The following is a 23,337-nucleotide window of genomic DNA, read 5'->3' as shown; positions in this document are numbered from 1 at the left end:
GGGAAACAATTTGATGTAGCCTGTTTCATGTCAACTGACAGGGTGTCACTTCTTCTCGGTTATACTTACCTCTGTGTGCGCTAAATTGCTGCTCTCAGAAAGTGGGTCTACATCTCAGAACCCACTTTGAGTAGGGGAAGCAAAGTACGGCCCCAGAATTTAACTGAATAACCTGAATAACCTCCTGCTTTCAGGCAAGCTTTACTAAAGAGAGAGAATGGAATTAGAGCACGCTTTCATTTATTGGCATGATTTTACGAGATCCCTAAGCAATCCAAAGAATGTCCTCCCAAGAAACCTGCTCCCCAACCCCAGATGTCTCTCCCCAGCCACTTACACACCCCCGCCAGCTGGGTGGCACACGTGTGTGCTTGTGCCTATGGGCACCTTTGGTCCTGGGGGAGAAATGAGAGAGTGATGGTCTCAGTGTGTCCATTCCCATCCCTGGGTCCTCCACTGACAGGTGGGATGAGGTGAACAGGCGACTTCTGCTCTGACATTTCATACTCCCCACTAGCAGAGGGCCTTTTGGACTCTTCTGTATGGTATATATGTCTATATTTTTTGAAGAGCTGCTTAATTGGTTCAAAAAAACAGTTAATGCCTTTTAACAGTGATTATAGTTCATCAGGTATTCACTGGAGCCTTATAAGTGTCAGGCAGTGTGCTGCGTGCTAAAGGTACAAAGACGAATAAGACACTTTGCTCTCAAGGAGCCTACAATATGTGGGGATGACAAATAATTCCAAAATAATGTGTGAAATTCTAAGCTCGAAATGTACAGAGAGTGCTTCCAGAGTACTTGTGCAGCTGGGTGTGAAGGGAAGTCTTCCCATAGAAGATGATGCCTGATTTGAGAAATAAGAGTTACCCAACTGATAAAAGTGGGAAGCAGATTTCAAGAACATAAACAAAAGCATATTTGCCATTTCCTCCTGTTCAGTTGAATGGTGTTGGTTTGACCTAATCAATTGAATTAGGTTTAGGTTTTTATTACTTCTTTAATGAAAATGAACTTCACCCTAGTGGCACAGAGTCTCTGTGCCTTGGGAATAATCTCAGGCCCTGGGGGCCCTCATATCACTCGGCAGTTCTAATCACTAGAGTTAGGGCTTCTGGTGGTGAGGCTTGGCTGAGAGACCACAGGATCTTTGAGATCTTCGAGATCTTTGTCTTGCTCCCTTTGACCGTTTATCTTCCACTTAGAGTGTTGTGTGGGAGGCCAGGCTAAGTATCTTCACAACATACCATATAACATACAAACACATCATAAAACATACAAACATATGCCATATAGAACCTGCAGGAAAGTGGTACATCTCAGAGTGATGGCTCTCAGAAGATGAGCTTGGGTTGAGCAGGTTTTCAGAAAATGGGGCCTTTGTGTCCTCCTTCCCCAGGGTTATCAGGTACAAGTAACACCCACCCACCTCCAACAAATGGACATGATTCTTCCACGTGACTCCCTCTGGTTTTGGAACCATAACTGAAAGCATAAAAACAAGATGTCCCTGTTCGGGTGGCAGGGGCAGTTACTCAAGCCGTCAGTCTTTCAGTGTGAACCAGGAGAGCACAGTTGCTAAGGGTCCTCATCTGCACCCTAAACGATTGCCTTGCCCTCTCTCACTCTCTTCCTGCTCCCTTCTGAACGCTGTGCTTTGTTCCCCTTTAGAATGGTGGTTTGGCCTGGAGTGATGATGCGGATGGAGGCCGGGGAAGAGAGATCTCTCGTGATTTTGCCAAGGTCTGTAATGTTTCCTTTGTGATAACGAAAGGGGCAGTTCTGCAGTGGGTCGTTGTATCTGATCCCCAAGGAATAAGGATAGAAGTGGCCTATGAGTCACATTTGTAGTCATTCAGATGGTTGTGTATCACTGGTGTAAGACTTCCTGCATAAGATGGAATTTTTCATTGTGGTGTTTTTTTTCTCCCCTGGGGGGTTTGGGATTACAGCTGTATGAACTGGACAGTGATCCAGAAAGGAAGGAGTTCCTGGATGACCTCTTCGTCTTTATGCAGAAGAGAGGTGAGTGTTCAGTCTACTCATCATTTCAATTCACTGAATATTTATTGAGTGCCTACTGTGTGCAGGTCACTGTTAGCCATCCTCCCTGCAGAGTGCCAGCATCTTAGCCCAGGAGGACGAGAGCCGTTTACTGCCAGTTGGTCCCATACTTATCAGAATAATTGACAACCAGGTTAAAGGGGGCAAAGAGGGCCTGGGTAGAAAATGAATGGAATGATCATCCAGATTTGGTCCTGCCTTATTTTTGTCACTGTTCTGATTAACTGGTCTCTGGAGTCATTTCAAATTCAATTATACTTTTTTCTTAGCCTTATAGCAGTCCTGCACATCACTTAAACTGGTATATGGGGCTTCCTGCTGGTGCATCTAGTTTAGTAGAGACTTAGAAGGGTCAGTGAAAGAACAGAGGCCCTTCAGGATTTGTTGGGAGGATCTGAAATGATCCACGAAAAGGAAAAGCTAACTCTTTTTTTCTTATCCATTGGCTCTTTGATTTTTGCATTCACTGGCTTGGTTGGCGTGTTCCTGCAGTTTAAGTGTAGGGCACATGGGCATCTGCCTTAAAATGCACCTTCCAACTTCCCTGTCCTTCTCTCGTTCTCACTCTTCCCCGCCCACCCACCCCCAACCATCTCCACTTTGGACGATGGCATGTCTGAGTCTTGAGCCCAGTGACTCAACTTCCTGGCTTTGTATCCTGTCACAGCAATGGGTTCACCAGCTGGGTCAGCCCTCAGGAAGCATGGTCAGAACCCCAGCCTCTCTAGGAGATGATCCTCTGCAACCTGTGTAGCTCCATCTTCTTCACCTCAGGACAAAGCTGTAAGGGAGAGCTGCTCCTGCCAGCATGTTCCCTGGGATCCTGTCTGATCATGTATCCCTTGGTTTCTGTGTCAGCTCCTTTATTGAGACCTGGGAATGAAATCCTCCTCTTTATTCTGGGCTGAGCTATAATGACAGCCCCCAGCAACTAAATATTCTGAGTTAACTCCTCTCCCTCCCTCTTCCTCTCCCCACCAGCCCCATCCCTCTTTCTCTCCCCCTCCTTCCCCTTCCTTTACCTTCCAAAGCCTTATTGCCTTCTTAGTAGCACGCCTATTACTGCTGGTTTGCTTACAAAGGCAATCGAAAGTTTTGAGTCTCGGTTTCCCCCCATCTCCAAGCCTATCAAAGCAGTCTAAGAAGCTCTAATTAGTTTACTCCTCCAACTGTTATCTGGAGCTGCATGTGTCAGTAAAAAACAAGAATATAATCCCGAAAGATAATGTGACTGGCAGCAATGAAACTCCCTGGTTGCCCTGAGAGAGAGAAATCCACTTAATACTTTGGTCTCCCCCTCCAATTACCTTTTAATTATTTACAAGCTCCACAAGCCCAGCTGGTGCAAACCCGGGAGCTGATCTCATCTCAGAGGGGCTGCTATAACAATATAGATTTTAATCAGCAGTGTGGCTTCACTGCTTTATAGTCTATTGATACTTTATTGTTTTTCTCCCTTCCCAGAAGGATTTTTAGTTATATCAGCCTAGCCAAGAGTGAAGATCAGTAATTGTTTGTTTACTTCTATATGTCCTCACTAGAGGAGGCGCTCCTTGAGGACAGCCACTTTGTCATTTCTCCAAGTCCCCAGTGCTAGCACAGGGCCAGACCTGGAGGCGGGTGCCGCTCAGGATGTGTTTGCTGTAGGAGCAGTCCTGTTGGTTTTCCTAACTCAGCTGCCCCATGCAGGGAAGCCGAGCTTCCCCTCCCCCACCTCACTCCCACCCACAGTTAGACCTCGGCCCGTGATTGGAGGTCAGCAGTAGAGAGCAGTGTGTGCTGAGTGTCCCGCTATTGCACAGCACTGGGGCTACCAGACTGCCATCTAGTCTATTCCACCCAAAGCAGGAGTAAGAGACTCTCTTTGATCATGTCAATTTATGGTTATTCAGGCCCTGAGTAAATCTTTTTTCTGTTTTCAGCACTTATGTTAGGTATTTCACTATTTGCCGGCATCAGCAGTAGAAGGGAGACAGTCAAGTCAGTTTTGCTACTTGTTAATTACTCTAGTATAAGGTTTCTCAGCTTCAGCATATTGACTTTGGGGATTGGATAGTCCTTTGTTGCAGGGGGCATCCCCCCAGTCTTGATAACCAAAAATGTCTGCAGATATTGTAAATGTGCCCTGGGGGACAAAACTCTCCCCCTGTAGAGAACCACTGCCATAGAAGGATAGGAAAGAAGGTGAAGATCAAAAATTTCCTCTGCAGAGAAACTCTTCAGGGAAATCATCTCATCTCCACTCAGGTAGCAATGCCTGAGGGCGGCAGGGCCTGTGTCGGGCAGTAGGATGAACTCCCCGTCCGTGGCTGAGTGCCAAAGGAGTGGGTGGTGGGGCCCGTGCTAGGCTGGAGTGTAGGGACCTGAGAGCTGCTGTAGCTCCAGCATGGGGAGAGCGGAGGCAGAAACGCGGGGCGTGCGTGGTGTACGTGGTCCAGGCACGGCCGAAAGAACCCTTGTCTGTGGCCTGGATGAATCAGCTGGCACCGGACTGTGAAGAGCCGTGTTTGGCCAAGAAGTTAGCACTCCTGTCTGTGACATAGCCGAGTTATTGAAGTTAACACATGAGAAGTATCGCCAGAGCTGTGCTTTCAGGAGGTTTGCTGTGGCAAACAGTGTATAGTTGGGCTGAAGAGGGAAGGCTGAGGCAGGGAGACTGTGGAGGTTGTTCCCTTTAAAATCACAGTGTTCTCCTCCCTGGAAAACTCATGGTTGACGGTCTAAATTAGAATGGGCAGTTCAAGGGGACTGGGAGCAGTTTGCGCTTCTAACCATGTGAAGCTTGCTGTCTTTACTCTTCACAGAATGGTGAGACCAAGGGCCCCCAGACGTTTGTGACTTATTTGTCACTCCCAAATTGGAGTGTCTGGGGCACTCAGGAGCCCAATCTTGTTAGCTGGCTGGGTGCAAGGAAAAGCCTCATAGACCCTGGCAGTGGGTCAGCAACTCATCCTCCAGAGCTAATATGAAGGATAAGCAGTAGATTTCAAAGGAACCACTGAAAGCGACCTGAGTTTGAAAGGCCCGGTGCCGCCCACCTGGGCCGTGAGTGGGCCGGGCAGCTTTGACATGGAAGGCTCCGCTGCAGAGGAAGTGGCCCGGGCTCCAAGGGTGGCAGGACACAGCAGGCGGCCCCAAATGACTGCAGCTGCAGGTGATAAAACGGCTGTCCAGTGGGAGAGGGGCCCAGCCGTAACCGCTGCTTTGTGCTGGGTCTCTCTGGCTTGTTAACATGTTTGGGTGAATTGACTGCAGCAGATGGGCCTTTCAGCTCGAGGCACCTTGGTTTCTAGGCCAGACCTGGTGACTTGCACCTCGCGACTCCTCCCCCACCAGCAGAACAACCCGGCCCAGAAGGCGCCTGAGAAGAGGCCGAGGCAGTGCCCAGTCGGGCTCCCTGTGTCCTGCCTGCCTCAGGAACGGCTGCTGCAGCCTGTCGGGAGGCATGCGGAGGGGGAAAGAGCTCTGGACTGAGGAGTGTGAAGCCAGTGCTAACATCCCACCCTTCTCCACGATCCTGAGCAAATCCTTCCTCTTCTGGGGGGCCACAGTTTCCTTATCTATAAAATGCGCAGGTTCAGTTAGAGTCAATCTGGAAATGTCTTCCAAGTTCTCTGTTCTGTGTTATGTGTCCCTGATTGTGTCTGTTGAGCTACAAACAGATAATGAGCCACCCTCGATAACCAAAATAGAAGAAAAGCCCCTTGAGCAATTTTCTATCAAAATAGTTGTGTAAAAACTACACCAGGGACCCCCAAAACCAAATGCTTCACTCCTTTCCTTGGTGAATCATGTGTTTCTTTTGCTGACTGAAGCCAAACTGAATTAAACAAGTTTCCTTTGTTTGTGCTTCCCCCACAGATGTTTCTGTAGAAAGATGGGTTAGATCTCAGAACACCTATGCCTCTTTTTCCTCACCTTTTGCCATGTGCACGTTTTTGTGTGTGTGTGTGTGTAAAACACACACACACACCTTTCTTTGTCCAAAAAAAACGCCAAACATTTGTAAATAAAATTCTTTGTCTAATTTAACTCACGGTGGGTGATTCCTGAGGTATCATTCCCTGGTAGATTTTCCAGGGGGTATGGAGAGGGGGTGGTGCTAGTTTGGAAGTCTTATAAGCAAAGGCTTGTAAACAATTCCATTCTTCCTTCATCACTAAGGAAGAAGAGCTTGTTCTCTTGTTCCCCAGGCAATGAAACAGAAGTGTGGTTTCATCAGAGAGGAGGGAGATGATTTTGCTGTTAATTTTATTATTGTTACCCCATGTACTTTACAGAACCCTTTCAACCCATTATCTGATCTGCTGTTCCCCACAGCTCCAGCTCTGTGGGGTGGAGAGAGCAAAGGTTATCACGTTAGCCATGAAGAATCAGCCCCCACGTTAAATGACTCACCTGAGGCCACAGAGCCAATTTAGCCCTTGGTTTCCTAATCCCGAGGCCAGGACTTTTTCCCCTCTCCTGCACTGCCCTTGAGAAACTTGGCCCCTGGCACCAGCAGCTCCATCACTTCCCACTGGGACAGTGGACAAGCCTCATCTCTCCTTCAGCCTTCTGAGCCCCACAGAGACCGTGACCCGCCTCCACAGGTCGGTCTCCGGTAGGGTCTGACAGCATCTCACTGATTAACACGAGGTAGAACTCTTCATGCAAGAAGAGTCTTCATCTCAGGGTAAGGCGGCTTATCTCTCAGGGAAGGGCAGATGTGACAATTCACAGTGGCTGGCACAGAAGCGCCATCTGTCAAGGCAGGATGGGGTTGGGGTTGGGGGCACGGGAGACAGAAGCCCTAACGGTAGCATCTTGCGCGCACCAGGAGTGCCCACAAGCAAGGATCTCCCCTCCAGCCCCCGTCCCAGCTCGGCACACCAGGCTAAGGACCTGCTTGGTCATGTGGAAGACAAGTTTTGTCTAGACCTCACCAGAGAACTGCCCTCCCTCCCCCACCAGTTCTGTTCAGGGCTGCAAACTGACCTTGGTTTTCCCAAATGGATTGTTGGATCTGTTTTTGATGTGTATATACAAAGAATTTACTGTGGGAAAAGGGCTTGGTCTGCCTCGAAGTGCAATTTGAGTGTTTTTCCTTCTGTTGTGTGCTTATCTATCCATCTCAGGCAAGGAAATGTTCGTGACATACATTGCTTTGCCTTTTGGTGGAGGGAGTTTCTTGTATATTCTTTGTATCTTGCTGTAAATGGTCTGTGCCATGGCCACTCTTCCTGACAGACTGAAATATGTTTGTCTTTGTCAGATAAAATAGGCTTTGGGGCTTCATATTCTAACTTTACCCCCGAATGAGAGTCCAAAATGCAAATCTTCCTTTGTCTTAAGCCAGATCTTTTTCTCTCCCCAGGTGATCCAACCACTGTTCAGTTACTGGGGTTTTTTTTTCCCCCCACTTTTAATAGTCATTTAAATACCTTATAACTACCCAGTTATCCATGATAATGAGAAGAGACCCTGGTTTTTGAAAGGCATGATTAATTTGAATAGCTCACTTTTGTCTTTAAATTCAGCCTCTTCCCCTTCAAGATCATTTATTGGTACTTCTAGCACTTGGTAAAATGGGGTTGATAGTTATGCCTCCTTTTTTCCAAGGTGAGCCAATATTCAATAAATCGTCCTAAGGTTGGCGTAGGGAAAGTTTAAAGGGAGAGTTTGACCCAGTTACACTGTGGGAAAATCTACTAGGTCTGGAGAGGGAGGGGCATGGATTGGCAATGGAAGCTCAGACAGCCATGCACTGCTCAGGCCAGAACACCCCTGAGTTGTTGCACCTCTCCCCGGCCAGCCTTCCACCCCCTCTCCTGGAGACTCGGGCCAGGTCTGTTGATCAGCAGCACGCGAAGCAGAGATGACCCGATGGTCCACCTCCTTCTAACTCCTTAGCCTACTTCTCTGAATGTAGTTTTTATGGCAGGAAACAGCACAGCCATAACCATAATTTTATTATTGGCCATAGTAGAGTACAACACTGCACATACTGTTGAACTTCACCTAAAGCAATTAGTCTGAACTAGAGTATCAAGAAGGATAATGGGTTTAAAATTAGCCTCTCAGGTTTGGTGCCTCCAGAACTCCCATGCATTGCTGGTGGGAATATAAATGGGCATAACCACTGGAAATCTGTTTGGTAATGTTTACTAAAGCTAAACATATGCCAACCCTATTACCCAGCAATTTCACTTCTAGGTGTATCCGCAGTAGAAATGAGAGCTTATGTTCACTGAAAGACACATGCGAGAATATTCATTATAGCCAAAGAGTGGAAAGAACTCAAATTTCCATTGGAACTAGAATGGGTTACTAAATGTTGGCATAGTCCTGTAGTGGAATACCACACAGCGATAACAAAGAATGAATTGTTGCTGTACCCAACTGGGATGATTCTCACAGGCCTAACGTGGAACAAAGAAGCCAGACACAGAAGACTATATACTGCATTCTTCCATTTATGTAAAGTTCAAGAAAGTCACCTATAGTGATACATGTCAGGATAATAGTTACCTCCTGGGGGGGGGGGTGGTAGGGGATGGATATTGATTGGGAATGGTAATGGAAGAGTTTTCTGGGGTGCTGGAAATGTTCTGTATTTTGATCTGAGGAATGGATACAGGGGTATACACAGCAGTAAAGATCTGGAGGGCTGTATACTTAAGATTAGTGCACTGGGCTCTATGTCAGTTAGACGCCCCCTTCAGTGGGAAATCAGAGGTAGAGGGCTGAAGCATACGTGTTGGTGTTAGGATACTTGCGCATCTTGCCTCTGCCCTGACCTGTGGAACAGTCATCTACTACTCAGCGCATGGCACGCCACCAGAGCCTGCTGCCCGGTTTCCCGGTGGGAGGTATTTTCTACGGGAACGAGTCAGGGGGAAAAAAATCACCAGTCGTTCCTCTGCTTGTTGCTTGGGAGCAGGACTAGAGCAGGGCGGGAATTAATATGCAGAGGGATAAGCAGGAGGCCTGCCTGCCTGTCTGCCTGTGCACATTCCCTGCTTAACGTGGGACTTAACTCTTCTAGGCTCCCTGGTCAGCCGCCCAGCTCTCTTGACAGGCTATGGAAATGATTAATGATCTTGTTCAAAGTCAGGAAAAAGCAGCGAGGGTCCTTGGCAGGGCCACGCCCTGGGTCCTGGGCCCTCACCCCTGACCAGTAGGCAGGAAGGCAGCCATGCGACTCTGTCTTGGGTCCCTGCCCCCTGATTGCTTCTGGTCTTGACTGGAATGTGCCCATTCTCTGTGGTGGGGAGGAAGTGGCCCTCCCCCCAACATTCCTGCCATCTCCCATCTTTGTCTCTAGTGCCAGAGGAGGCCATCTCCCCGCTCTGCCCTCTACCCCACTAAGCTCTGTCTCCACAGTCTGATTGCTGGTAAGACTGAGCCAAGTGCCAGGGAGCAGCTTTTGTTTAGCTCCATCTTCGCTGAAAGCTCCGGATCACAGCTTTGGCCTGCGAGCGCCAGTGCCCAGCGGCATTCCCACCTCCAAGGGTTAAAGCCCCAGGAGCCCCCACAGCTTCGCTGGGTCCGGGCCTCATAAAAGCCTTTTCCACATCTCCCTTGGGCTGCCTCAGGCTCCCCGGCTGAAATCTGATAAGGGGCCTCTTTGTTGGAACTGTCAGTCTCCTTTATTGAGGAGGGAACTGGAGACCAGCGGCATTTCTTGGGGTACAGATAAGGCCCTGGATTGCTGTCAGAGGGAGCATGATTAATTACCCTCAATCCTAGCTCCTGCTTTGATAGCAGTGACTGACAGTCCACAGGCTTCCCCATCAGGTGCTCCCACCCCCTCTGGGAGGTGTGATGGGGGCGGAGATTCGGCCTCCTGCAGGGCCAACACTGGTGACCCACCGAGAGCTCCCTGCAGTGGCTGCTGGCCTCCTTCCTGGTTCTCTGCAGGTTGCTTTTGCATTTATTGTGGACTGAGGCCTGCCCCCTCTCAGGTGAAGAGCCTCTTTAGAGGAAGATGTAATCCAGCCCAGAGAATAGGCCAGAGACTCCCCCACTTCCCCACAAGGCTAGAGAAAGAGCCATTGCTTATGGACTTGAACTTCACAGACCTGGTCCTAAGCCACACAGGCGCCCTTCATCGGAGAAGATCCCAAACCATCCATCTCAAGGTTACCTGGCAACATTATTTCGTAATTCAGGCAAGCTCCTAAAACCAAGTCACCTCCCTTGGTAATAGTCACAACTATCAATTTTTTTTAATTTAATTTAATTTGATTTTTTTACACAGCAGCTTCTTATTAGTTGTCCATTTTATACATATTGGTGTATATGTGTCAATCGCAATCTCCCAATTCATCCCACCACCACCACCAACCCCCCACCCAAACTATCAATTTTTGTTTTAAGTTTTTATTCATAGACTCATAGGACTTTAGAACTGGAAGTCATCTGGAAGCAAATTCCTTGCTTCAGACTGACAGGGAAACTGAGGCCTGAATATTGTCGATCCCCCCATCCCCACCCCCCAGCGTGATGTATTGGTTTTCTTTCTTGTTCAGGCAGGGAAACTCAGCTAAAAGGCCTTCTCCCCTTCTCTTCATAGTTGAGTCTCCTTGGGACAAGGGAGATGGCTGCCAGGCCCACTAAGCACAGAACAGACTGCAGAGAGAGACCAGCCTGAGGATCCTGCCTCTCTCTTAGTTGTCGAAAGAATCGAAGCCAGGGCAAGTTTTGTGTCTGGATTGGCTGCATAATGTGAGAAAACCATGATGTCATCTAGAGCTGGCTCTCAGAATAGCTTCAGCTTTGTTTCTGACGGTACTGAGGGGCCCGCCTGCACCGGGAGCTACTTTTAGCAGTTTCGTGGAGAGCCAACCATGAGGAAGAAAATGCCCATTCCCCTTACCCACTGATCCTGGAACCGGGGTGCCTGGCCAGGCCTTAGGGGCCCTGGTGAGAGAAGTCATGACCCCCACATGCCCAGAGTGGGGCTGGGTTGCAGAGCAGCCCTGGCCTGTGTTTTCTCTCCAGCGGTGCTGGGAAGAGGTCACTCTGGGGACTTGAAATGCCACTTTGCTCCTTCATTGTCTTCTCAGGTCCGGTATCTACCTGTTTCCCTTGCCCCTGAGCAGTTCCCAGCCTAATGCAGTCACTCTCTGTGTGACTATAAAAAAGGCTAATTTTTAATGAAATTTCTACATCTATGACATTGTTGTCTTTGAAAGAAGCCATCTCAAATGACTAGCCATTTAGTCTAGTGACTACTCCGAGCAAATCTATAATTCCTCTCTGGGGAGTTGCCTTCAGAGGCAGTTTGAGCCACACTAGATAATCTGTCATGGTTTATGGCCACACCTCATCTTCACACAACATCAGTATAAACAGCCTGGTCACTTCATCCTATTTTCCTGGCTTGTTTCCATGAATGACCATTTCTAAAAGTAAAATACACCCTTTACATTTGAAGATTTACCGCCCTTGGAGAGAATCAAATGAAAATAGTGTAAACTCTGAAAGCTCTTCACAAACGGAGCGGTAGCTGGCTCTCCAAGGTGACAGTTCTGAAGGACAGCACTCCCTCGGCTGGGCACGCCCTGCTTGGTGGTCACTCACTCAGCCACGCCTGCTCTGTGGGCATCACAGACCCAGCCCCCTTGCCCTCTTTCACACCTGTCTCGCCTTCCCTTTGGCCCCACTGAATGAAGTCACGGTTTCTTTACCTTCTCAGTCCCCAGCTCTCCATCCGTTCCTGTGCTGCCAGTTCTCTTATTGTAGGACTCGGACACAAAGGGCTTAACCACCCTGGGCCTTGGTTCCGCAGTCTGTTTAATAAGGGTCATGACCCCCTAATGAACCTGCCAGGACCTGAGAGGAGAGGGTGACTTCTGTTCAGGGCTGTCAGCAGTTAGACACTTAGAGTTAGTGACAGACCCTGGTGGGCACACCACAAGCAGGAAGGAAATGCGTTTAATATTCCCAGTTGGGTTAAGACAGAGCTGTGTTGCTTTGACTCTGAGAAGCAGGTTGGTTGGTTGGTTGGTTTAATCTGCATGGTAGTTTAGCTTATTAAACATTATAATATTCAAGACATGATGAAGGAAAAACAGTCCCTGCCTTCATTGAGTTTACAGTCCTCCTGGGATACCAGACGAACATATGTGAAACAAGTGTAACTATTTGCTGAACTTGTAGTGGTTATAATAGAAATTCTGAGAGGAAAGAAATCCATGTGAACTGGGGTAGTTGGAAAATTCTTCCTGGAGGGAGTGAACGTTGAAGGCCAGTGTAGAGAGGATTTGAGCACAGACAGGTCATTTTAGGCTTGATGAGGGAGAGTAAAAACAAAAAGTAGAGGAGAAAGGAGCTTGGCTTTAGGGGTGAGGGTGAGAAGACCCAACTGATTGGAGTAAGAGTGAGTTGTTGGGACATGCTTGAAATACATCGTACATAATCTTCTAAGGAGTGTTGGGGAACCCGAGTCATGAGATTGAACATGTGAGGTGGGCTGGGTTGGCAGTAAGAGTCATTGTGGGTTTTTAAACTAGGAAGCGAGTAATGGCGTGAAAGTGGTGTTTTCATTAGATGGTCTGGCAGCAGTGTGCAGGTTGAGCGCGTGGATTCAAAGCTGCTGGGGGCATCTGATGGTGAGCCAGCGAGGGCCTGGCCCAGGGTGGTGGCTGAGGGCCGGAGAGGAAGATGGCTTTGAGAGGGGCCTCAAAGCAGTAATCGGTGAGCCTCCCGACAGCCTAAAGGTGGGTGAGAGAGGAGGGAGAGGAGCCAGTGCTGCCTCGGAGGTCTACCCAAGACCTCAAAGAATGATGGTGCTGCTGGAAGAAGAGGAAGTGATGGGAAATGGGAGCTGGCCTAGGGGATGAAGGTGAGCTCATTGTGAACATCTGACCTGGAAGTGAAGAGGTCACATGTGTGAAGATGTTCTGGAAGCTTCTGGAATTGAGAGCTTCGGGGTCTTGTGTGAGGGGGCCTTGGGAGTGGTCCTCCCAGACTCTCCAGGTGATGCCCTGAGGGTATGAACTCGCCAAGGCCATGAGCGTGCTTGGGCAGACAGGCCTGCAAAGAAGGGAGACCTTAGCCGTATCCTGCCAGGAGGCCAGTTCTGCTGCATGAGACTCTTGTGCTTATGACAGGAATAAGGTCTACTATCCAGAAGAGCACAGGGAGAAGAAGTTAACCAACACGCGAGCTGTCGTGTCTTAGGAGCATGCCAGCAGTCCTCTGATACTTTACCAATGAACCTTTGAACTTAACTCTATGGCCCCTTTGTCCTTGACCCTCCAAAGACCAGCTGGTCAAGACAAAGGTCTTTAAGACCTCTAGCTCCCTCTCCACACTGAGAAGAGAGGCCCGGTCCCACCATAGCAGTGCCACGTGTTCGTGCTCACGCTACTTCCTCCTCATAAACGTGGGACCCTTCACTCCACTCTGGCTTGAATTACCCTATAAAAGAGTTGGTGAGGCCAGTGTTCTAGAGCTGAGAAGAAAATGCCATTCCTTAAGGGGAAAGAAGCAGGAGGAGCTGAAACAAACAGCCCTTCTCTAATCAAGCTGGCCTAACTCCACCAGGCAGTCAGTGAGACCTCAGCAAGCCTGGGGGGGCCACGACACAGGAGGAGCAGCCAATGTACAGTAAAAGGACTTGCCATCAAAAGGCAACAAGTCTCATACCCTGCCCTGGACGGTGACCCTTCCTGCTGGAATTCTCCCCTCTGACCTCCAGATCATTAATCCCGAGGCTGCCAAATGACAGTCATCCATCACGCCTCCTGACGAGCATCCCAGCCGCCCGAGAAAGGAGCCTGGCCCCGCCCTCCCTGCCGTCCCCCGGTGCTCATTAGTGGGCCTTCCTGCTCGGTGCCAGGTTTCCTAATCAAGTCCCTGGCTCCTCTCACTTCCCTTCGGGGCCAGTGGGCGGAAGCGGCTCTGACCCTCCCTCTTTCAGAGGCCAGGGAGGGGTTGGAGTGATTAGCGGGGAGAGAATTGTTGAGTGGCTTTTCATCCCCCTGGAGACCTGTGTGCCCAGCAGCTCCTTTGACATGGTGGGGACACAGGAGAGAAAAAACCATTTCTCCGTCCTGCAGCAGGAGAAGAGATGAAGAGAAAACGGGCAGTAGGCAAACAAAAACACGGTTATAAACTGCACTGAGAGCTGCAAAAGAGAAGCCCAGGAAGCTCTCCAGGTGGACAATGGGGCAGGACCTCACCTGTCTTGGGAGTCAGGGAAAGACTTCCCTGAGGAGGCAGCTGAACGGCTTCTGAAGGCTCCAGAGGACTGAGTTGCCAAATCATTAGGAAAGAATCTGGAATCATACTGCTAGCAAAAAAAAAAAAAAATCTTTGAAGTTATTTAGTCTGGCCCTCTTATTTACAGATGGGAAACAGACACAGAGAGGCTGTGTGTTTTACCCAAGGCCACACAGCCTGTGAGTTGGACCTATCTTTCTGTTCTTCCCAAGGAGAACTGGCAGCTAGTCTGATAGCTTCCAGGCTTTGGGAGTTTGAGTCAATTATACTTCTAAGCAGATTTATGAACATATTTCCAACTCAGCAAAAGGTGGGCATCCACAGATGTCTTCTTTCTCTGCATGGTAATGACACAACCCTCTGTTTCTCTCTTCGTACAATCACAGGGACCCCCATCAACCGAATCCCCATCATGGCCAAGCAGATCCTGGACCTATATATGCTGTATAAGCTGGTGACGGAGAAGGGGGGCCTGGTGGAGATCATCAACAAGAAGATCTGGAGGGAGATCACCAAAGGCCTGAACCTGCCCACATCCATCACCAGCGCCGCCTTCACCCTGAGGACCCAGTGAGTGGCCAGAGCCTTGGGGAAAGGAAGCTAAGGCTGGAGAAAGGGGATGCTTTAACCTAGAGGAAAGGAAGGAAGGAAATTCCACTGCATAGTGAGCAAGATGGGCGGAATTCCTGAAAGGGCCAGGAGCTTTCTGAGATGAATCCCTCCCTAACCTAAGTAATCCTGAGAGCGCCCCTTCCCAAGTATCTCCTGTGTGCTGCTGCTTCACTGTTCTGTTTCATTCAAACCTCACCAGCAACCCTGTCAAGAAGGTTTTTGTCCCTGTTTCCCAGACAACAAGAACTAAGTCTCAAAGGTTAGATCGTTTGGTCAGAGCCATACCAGCTAGTAAGTGTTCAGGCTGAAGAGTCACGCCTGGGCTTCTGTCTCTGAAATCCACGCTTTTTCCAGGACGTCGTCTCCCACACAGCGCCTCCACCCTAAGCCTGGCCCTTCCTACCTGACACTCAGCTTGCCCAGCAACAGCGGACCCAGAGGAAGGCAGGCAGGCTGGCCCCACTGGGACTGGTGACCTGTTTTTCTACCCATTTGAGTTAATTACAAGGGTGATAGAAGCAGTGAGAACAGGAGGAGCACTGGCGAATGAGGGCCAGAGGGGAATCTGTTCTTTCGGAACTCTGGACGTTGTTCTGTGAAAAATACGGAAAGATCAGCCATGTATAGGTTAGGTGGCATGTTAAGGCCTTGTTGAAAAGTAGAAGGGTTTTATCTAGTGAAACTGTTCCAGGAGAAGTTGGGAACAGAGCAATATCCAGCATAGCAGTCCTTCTCCCAAGGTTCTTGGGTAGCGAATTGCTTCTTGGGGCATCTGACACAAAGAGGGACAGCACTTCTAGGTCCACACACAGTGGGAAGAATTGCTCCTGTCTGACCAGCCTGACTCAGAACGGTTAGGAGATCAAGGAGCCAGAAAGCCATTGCAAAACGTGGCATTTCTCATTTCTCCCAGGGCACTAGAAAGGCGCCACACAAACATGAAACGTTAGCGAAAATATCTGTTTCCCTAATGAACCGTGCCTCCACTTGGAGCTGCGTTTAGAATTGGGTAGCAGTTAGAGGGCCTGGGGTGGGGCATCGCTGTCCGGGAGGTTCCTCTTCCATCGGGTGCACCAGGTTGTGCTCCTTTGTCCTAGAGGACAGAGCCTGCCCCACAGAGCCCGCTTCCAGAGGCCCATCGACTTACACTGGGCAGTCCTCATGCCACATTTTGGATGACTCTGGCTTCCTTCCTTCCTTCCCTCCAGGTATATGAAGTATCTCTATGCCTATGAGTGTGAGAAGAAAGCCTTGAGCTCCCCGGCCGAGCTCCAGGCAGCCATTGACGGCAACCGGAGGGAGGGCCGCCGGCCCAGCTACAGCTCCTCCCTCTTTGGCTACTCGCCCGCTGCTGCCTCTGCCGCTGCCGCTGGGGCCCCTGCCCTCCTCTCCCCACCCAAGATCCGCTTCCCCATCCTCGGGCTGGGCTCCGGCAGTGGCACCAATGCCAGTGGCCCTCGGATATCCCCAGCAACCACTCTCAGGAAAGGTCTGCAGGGCCCTTGTGAGGAGGAAGGGCAGGGAGGAAGGACGCCAAGTTCCCTGGGTCCAAGACACAGGTGGGAGGGTGGGTTATGGGTTGGGTCCAGCTCTGGTGCCTTTGTCAGGTGATGGAGTCCCAGTGACAACCGTGCCCGTGCCAAATCGCCTGGCTGTGCCCATGACCTTGGCCAGCCAGCAGGCGGGTACCCGGACGGCCACGCTGGAGCAGCTGCGGGAGCGGCTGGAGTCGGGGGAGCCCCCTGAGAAGAAGGCGTCCAGGCTGTCAGAGGAGGAGCAGCGCCTGGTGCAGCAGGCCTTCCAGCGCAACTTCTTCAGCATGGCGCGGCAGCTGCCCATGAAGATCAGGATCAACGGCAGGGGTGAGCGCCGGGCGCAGGCGCCGAACCCCGGCTCCATTCGAGGGCCCGTTTACGTCCCGGGGACTGGGGTGGAGCCCCTCCAGGTTCTGCCCCCCTGGCCCCCAGATGGATCTAGAGGCCAAAGAGCCACCTGAGGCTTTGGTGGCCACAGAGATCTCAGTTCACCAAAGCTGAAGTCATTTTCCAGGGGACCTGCAGTTGCCTCAGGCGTGCCCTGTTCTCTAGCAAAGAGGAAAAGCAGTTGTTCAAGGAGGAGGAGCAGGAGACCTTGAGGGACAGCTGCTGTGTCTTCCCTGTCCCCTCCTGCCTTTTGATCTGTCTCAATTAAAGGGCTCGCCCTTCACCCCCTGTGCCTCACCGTCTGGGAGAAAGACAGCACCTCCGTTCCGGAGGCTCAGTGAGGGGCCAGAGCTGCCTCAGGCCAGGCTGCCGGTGACCCCCGGGAGAGAGGGCAGGAGGAAATACAAGTTTGGCAGCATAACTGGCATCTTTTCCCTTCCCCTCCACATTTTTCAGGTGCCCCACCTTCTCCCCGCCCCCCCGAACCACACACTCCACATCCCTTGTTCCCCTTTCTCCTCTTTCCCCCTCACACACATTTTCTTTGCCATTCTTGACTCTGTCTCAGAACAAACATGAGCAGGCTCGTGTTGGGAAGAAATCAGGTGTGAAGAGAGCTGTGCGTGTTCCCAGGCAGCCCCTCCCTGTCCCTCTCCCCCCGGCGAGGAGCTGAAGGGAACTGGAGGCGACAGCCCAGACAGCAGGGCTCTGCCCTCTTTACCCACTCAGGCCAGGTGCCCCTGGCCCTGCACAAGCCAGAGGCTAGTAGATGAGGCAGCTCATCTGGAAGAATTCTTGGCTCTCAACATCATGAAAGGGCAGAGGCCCTGTGTGCCAGCGCCTGCAGCCTTCCACAAACCACGGATGGCTCAGATTGAGAGGGAGTGCCAGGTGCTGGGCAGGTAGACCCTCTCCTTGAGGACCTCCCAGCCTGGTTACGGGGAGGAGGAGGCAAGGCGAATCCTCAGAGGAAGGGACTGGGTCTTAGTGACCTCTGATGCCCCACCCGGTGGATAGTGGGTGCTCAGGGTTTGCTGAATCGTGTTGAAAGCATCAGTGCACAGCTGCGAGCTGAGGTCAGCCTCCTTGTCTATGTGATCCCTCTTCTCTGAGAGCAGAGGGAGTTGGGAAGGTGAAGTGGTTCAGTGGAGAAAGCCAGCCGTAGGACGTTCACCAGCCTGGTTCTCCTGCCACACCTTACACTCGGCGGAAGGTTATCCAGGTGCTTTCTAACTCTGGGAGGCCTCAGCCTGCTGTGGCCAGGCCGGGAGGGCGGGAGAGCCTTGGAGGGAACGACAGAAATGCCGGAGGGCTTGACCGGGCCTGCTGTCTCCCTTGTCCCCAGCAGAGGACAGAGCAGAGGCCTCGGCTGCAGCACTGAACCTGACCACGAGCAGCATTGGGAGCATCAACATGTCTGTGGACATCGACGGCACCACTTACGCAGGTGAGGCTCTTGGCGCTCTGAAGGAGGCGGCGGGGTGGCAGCCAGCCTCAGTACAGCTCCCTGCAAGACCCCCTTGTCACCCTCCTGTCTGAACACCTTCCCAGGGGTGGCTTCCTTTCAAGGTTCCAAAGGTAAAGTAGTTCTTTGGACGAGGAGGGCTGAGGATTGCTAATAGGATGACAGATCCCCCTCCACCTTTGACAAAGTGATGGAGACCCCTTGTCTAACCCTTTTTCGACCAGTGGTTGGCTCGTTATTTGAAAAAGTCATTTAACGTAAAGAATCTTAATCAACTCTATCCACACCTTTAACATTGTATGATAAGTTAAATCAGTGTCCACCATTACAGTCTTTCAATGCATGGGTCTCCTTTCTTTGACTGGTTCAGCTCTTCTCTTCCTAAACATCATCTGTCATGGTCCAAGAACTGACACAGGCAAAGGAATCTGAGTGCAGCAGAATCAGCCTATATTTTCATGATTTTCCCCCCAGTCTTTTACAATTGTCTCTCCCTAAATCTAATTTGGCAACAGTTTTTTGTTGGTTGGTTGGTTTACCACCTTTACGAAGACTTTCCAAGGTGTTCAACTTAGTTTTCATAGAAACAGCAATCCGTTTCCCACTCCCATTTTGTTGGTGTAGGGATGAGTTTGGGGATAAAGCCAGCTGACTGGTTTTTTTTTTGGCTGCATTGGGTCTGTGTTGCTGCGCATGGGCTTTCTCTAGTTGCGGCGAGCGGGGGCTACTCTTCGTTGCGGTGTGCGGGCTACTCATTGTGGTGGCTTCTCTTGTTGCGGAGCACGGGCTCTAGGCCCGCGGGCTTCAGTAGTTGCAGCGCGTGGGCTTCAGTAGTTGCAGCATACGGGCTTCAGTAGTTGTGGTGCGTGGGCTTAGTTGCTCCACGGCATGTGGGATCTTCCCAGAGTAGGGATTGAACCTGTGTCCCCTGCATTGGCAGGCGGATTCTTGACCACTGTGCCACCAGGTAAGCCCCTCCAGCTGACTCTTGTTAAGCACAGCTTGATGAGTGGGGGCCCCAGAGCATGGGCACACTGGCCAGTGGCCTCCTGCTGGGAGCCTGGGCATCAACCACCTGTTTTAGAGAGGGCATGGGGAGGTGCCCAGTGGAGGGGGGTTAGAGCTGCACCTTCTATCGAAACCAGGGGCATTTCCACAGGGCATGCTTTGAGTGCTCCTACTCTGGGGACTGGGGCCAAGGCCGCTCTGGATCTCTGCCGGGCCACCTGCTGGGGGCATCACGCTTGGGGCCAGGGAAGGGGCAGAGTTCCTGGAAGCAGCCTGCAGAGAAGCAGGGATGCCAAGTTGCCTAGCCAATCACCACAGAGTCAGTGCTTCAGAGACCACGCCACATTCAAAGGTCTCTGCCTAACACAGACCCCTCAAGGAGACTGGGCGAGCCGGCGGGTAGGGCCTGGATGCCCTTTGCCTTCTGGTGGTGCCGTGTGGTCGAGGAGGTTTGGGGGTTGGGAGTGGGTCTGTGCAGAAAGCAGGGAAGGGGGAGATCAGTGCCTGGCTCTGCATCTCCTCTCATCCTCTCTCAGGAGAGAGGAGGATATGCCTCCTCCCCCTCAGCATGGGGAGCAGTCAGAAGAGAGTTGAAGGCTCCCCAAACCTCACCTGCCTCAATCCTGTCCCACCTGTGTCCTTTCTCAGTGGCTGTACAGTCACCCAGGCCCGGAGCCTGGAAGTCATTCCTGAGAGCCCCTCAGGCCCATCGCCCCCCAGAGCTCAGCAGACGCCGCTGCTCTGCTGCGTCCCCGCTGCATGGCCCTGGTTCAGACCTCTCTTCTCCCCTGTTAGAGTAGCTTACTTGCAGGCTTCCATCCACCCACATCCTCCCAGCCCCACAGAGAGCTCTGAAATGCCCACCTCATGATGTCCGTCCCCTTCTTCCCCTTCTTAAAACTTGCAGGGGCTTCACAAGCCCCACAGGGTAAGACCCCGGCAGCCTAGAGACACGCAGGCCTCCATTTCCTCGCCCTCCCACCTCTCCAGCCTCCTGTGCCGCATGCCTGCCTTCAGCTCCCCCCCAGGCCTACCGCATTGCTGCACCAGCCTCCAGCACGTTCGCCGCCTCTCTCTGTTCTTTGTTCTCTCAGATTTCCTCTGCCTGCCACACCGTCTCCTCCTTGTCATGTGGCCACTTTCTCTAAAAAGTCCAGGCATGCTCTCCCGCCAGAGCTTCTCCTTACCCACTTACCCCTGCCCTCCAAAGCCGCCTTTTTTCCCCACAACACACCGGGTACACTTCACTTAGAGCCTTTGTGACATTTCAGCAAAATGACTCTGTCCGCCTCACCAGCCTGTAAGCACCTGCAGGCGGGGCGGTGTCGTCACCTAGCGCAGTGTCCAGCATGGAGCCTCTTCGCCCGGAGTTAGGCGGCAGTAGATACAGTGGAATGAACTGAACCCCTGAACCTGTCCGTCCTCTGCCCATGTGCTCACACTTCCTTCTCCCCGCCCCCACTCACTCAGGTGTGCTGTTTGCCCAGAAACCTGTGGTCCACCTCATCGCAGGATCCGCTCCCCAGAGCATCGGCAGCAGCGCCAGCAGCAGCAGCAGTTCTCACTGCTCGCCAAGTCCTACCTCGTCCCGGGGCACCCCCAGTGCAGAGCCCTCCACCAGCTGGTCCCTCTGAGGGGCAGGACCCAGCTCCCAACTCCCTCCACCCTCCCATCGAGAGTGGAGGAAGTTGATGCACAGAATTTACCTCATCTCATGGAGCCCACATCAAGCACCATTTGGCCAGATGTTGAGAGTTTGGACCTGTCCGTCTGTCCAGGCTCCACCAGGTCCTGCTGTACTCTAGAGGCAAGGAGAGGCTGGAGGGGCCTGACAGGGCAGCGTTGTCCAATCAGGGATTGTCCTGGAGAACTGGGTGGGGTCTGTGGGCGTCCAGCTTCCTCCAGGGCTCCCAGGCCACCTCCCATCCCGGGCACAATGTATTGACAATCTGTAAGCTGACACAGGGCTGGAGGCCCTCCACATCCCTTCCCCTTTAATTTATTTCCCTTCCCCTGCCTTCTGCCATGACCCCAGGGTCACTGGTCTCTTCCCCTGCTCAGTCCCCCAATCTTTGACTCCAGTGTGGGGCTGCTAGGAGCCAAGAGCATGTCTTTGTGGCCCTTCTTTGCTGAGCATGGCATGGGGTCCTCCCAGCCCACCTTGCCTCCCATGTTTGGTTCTTGGGGTGTGGGTCTCTCAAATTCAAGTCTTGAAGCAGTCCTCAGGGCCCCGTATCCCCCTTTTAATGGTCCCCAAGACAGGGATCATGAGGGCAGTTCCTCAGGACCCAGGGCCTGCTGGGCATCTGCTGAGGGAGAGGCAGAGCCTCAGGGGCTGCCCAGGCAGGCCCTGGCACCCGCTCCACTGACCCTTTTCTGACCCTCCCAGACCTCACACCCCCACTCATCCCTGTTGGCCAGCTCTCCCAGGAAACAGCCCACTTGTCCCTTGGGCCCCTCTTCTTCTCGTGGGGCCCAAACCTGCCAATGTCAGGTTCATTGAAATACCTCAGATTTGTAACTGTTGATGTTTGATTCTTCAGGAAGTATTTGCATCTCTGAAATCTTTTTTATATGTGTTTGCTGACTTTTGTGTTTTTTTTTACTTTAAAATTTTTATTGTTGTTATTGTAGCACCAAAGAAATGAAAGCAGATCACCCCCAAAGCCGAGCAAATGATTTGGTACCCCAGCCCCTCCGGCCCTTCCCTAAGACCCCAGTGAGGGTGCGAGCGAGGCAGCAGGAGAGATGACTCAGGGATCACAGTGGCAGGAGGAGGTGGAACGGAGAGGCCCGCTCTCACGCAGGTTGGATCGTGAAACCACACCGGTTCTCAAGATGGCCCTTGACCCATTTCCCACCAGAGCAGGGCAGTCCCAAACCCCAGCGCCCAGCTCGCCAGGGTGGGGGCAGGCCATCTTCCCTTCACTCAACATTCCCACCTCAGGGCAGGAGCGGGCTGTGGAGGCCATGGGCCTTGGAGAAGTCGAGCTGCCCCAGAGGGTGAGGAGATGCTGAAAGAGCTCTGTCTCTCCTCTTGGACCCTGGGGTGGACTGGGCTGTTCCTGTGTCATAAAAAAGAGGTGATTCTCACACAAGGCTCACCTCTCAATCGAGTAAGCCCTGCAGTGTTCAGTGGAACCCCACCCGCTGTGATATCGTCGCGCTGTGGCGCTGGGAGACCATGGTGGCACAAGCCCACGCACAACTAACGCTCAGTCCATCTAGGAAAGGAAAGGGAAATCATACGCTTGAGCACAAAACGCATACCTCAGCCCAGTGAGCTGCAGCTGCACTGACTGCATCTTCTCTCCCTTCCCTAGCCCTCCACACTGTCTCACACTCACACATACTCACACACACAGCCCCATCCACTGGGGGCTGACCCTCTCCTGGCCTCACCAGGCCGGCGCAGGGCCTGGCAGAGAAGGGCCTCTGAGGTCTGTGTCAGGGAGGAGCCCGGTTGGCTGGCGCTGGGCCCACTTGAAGGCATCGCAGACACTTGGCCAGTGTGTCTTTCTCAGGGCTTTGGTCACAAAGGATGGACTCTTCCCACCTGGAGGACACAGGGGTGGTGCACTGTGTCTTCCTGGTTGTTGGATCCTCTCCCTTTCCTCAGGCAGCTTGCCCAGCTTGCCCTCTCAGCAGGCCCTCGCTGCCCTCAGGGGCAACAGCAGGGTCTCAGCCTGAAAGCCCAAGGGTGGGAGCGCCAGCAGGTGCCCCCAGAATGGGGCCCTGGGCCAAGAGGAGCTCTCCTGACGGTGCAGCCCTGAGGTCACATGGCAGCCATTGGCCAGGGCCGCTCCGTCCCCTCCCCTTCCCCATCTTACTTGTATTTAACCAGGAAAAAATGTGATAGCACATGGGTAGCCTAGGCAGTGGATAAATACCTCAGAAGTCCTCTTGCAGCAAGTGTCTGTATATGTTGTGGTCATTTTCTACCTTACATGTTCTCGAATGTTTATATTTCAATAAACCTCTACCTCTTCACACAAGCAGGTCTCGTGGGCGCTTTCAGAGACTCTTTCATTTGACAGTACTAGGGAAGAGGC

The 23,337-nt window shown here is 51.9% G+C and overlaps 1 protein-coding gene across 4 annotated transcripts in view; it reads left to right on the top strand.

The window, feature by feature from the left end:
• The window catches only part of ARID3B (AT-rich interaction domain 3B), a 65,912-nt gene that overhangs the window by 29,838 nt on the left and 12,737 nt on the right, over positions 1-23,337 (top strand). The window contains exons 3-9 of one of the 4 annotated variants that reach the window (XM_057543574.1): positions 1,673-1,744; positions 1,954-2,026; positions 14,665-14,848; positions 16,099-16,379; positions 16,498-16,752; positions 18,158-18,259; positions 20,756-22,697. In XM_057543574.1, the coding sequence (XP_057399557.1) occupies positions 1,673-1,744; positions 1,954-2,026; positions 14,665-14,848; positions 16,099-16,379; positions 16,498-16,752; positions 18,158-18,259; positions 20,756-20,919 (1,131 nt within the window). In that variant the 3' untranslated portion in view covers positions 20,920-22,697. Of the gene's footprint in view, positions 1-1,672; positions 1,745-1,953; positions 2,027-14,664; positions 14,849-16,098; positions 16,380-16,497; positions 16,753-18,157; positions 18,260-20,755; positions 22,698-23,337 lie in introns of those variants that run through there. The other 3 variants (XM_057543575.1, XM_057543578.1, XM_057543577.1) reach the window with 3 other exon arrangements.

The sequence above is a fragment of the Balaenoptera acutorostrata genome, chromosome 3 (assembly GCF_949987535.1).
Source record: "Balaenoptera acutorostrata chromosome 3, mBalAcu1.1, whole genome shotgun sequence".
NCBI classification, from domain to species: domain Eukaryota; kingdom Metazoa; phylum Chordata; class Mammalia; order Artiodactyla; family Balaenopteridae; genus Balaenoptera; species Balaenoptera acutorostrata.
Note: the sequence above shows the minus strand (reverse complement) of the source record. Positions and strands in the feature narration are given on the sequence as shown.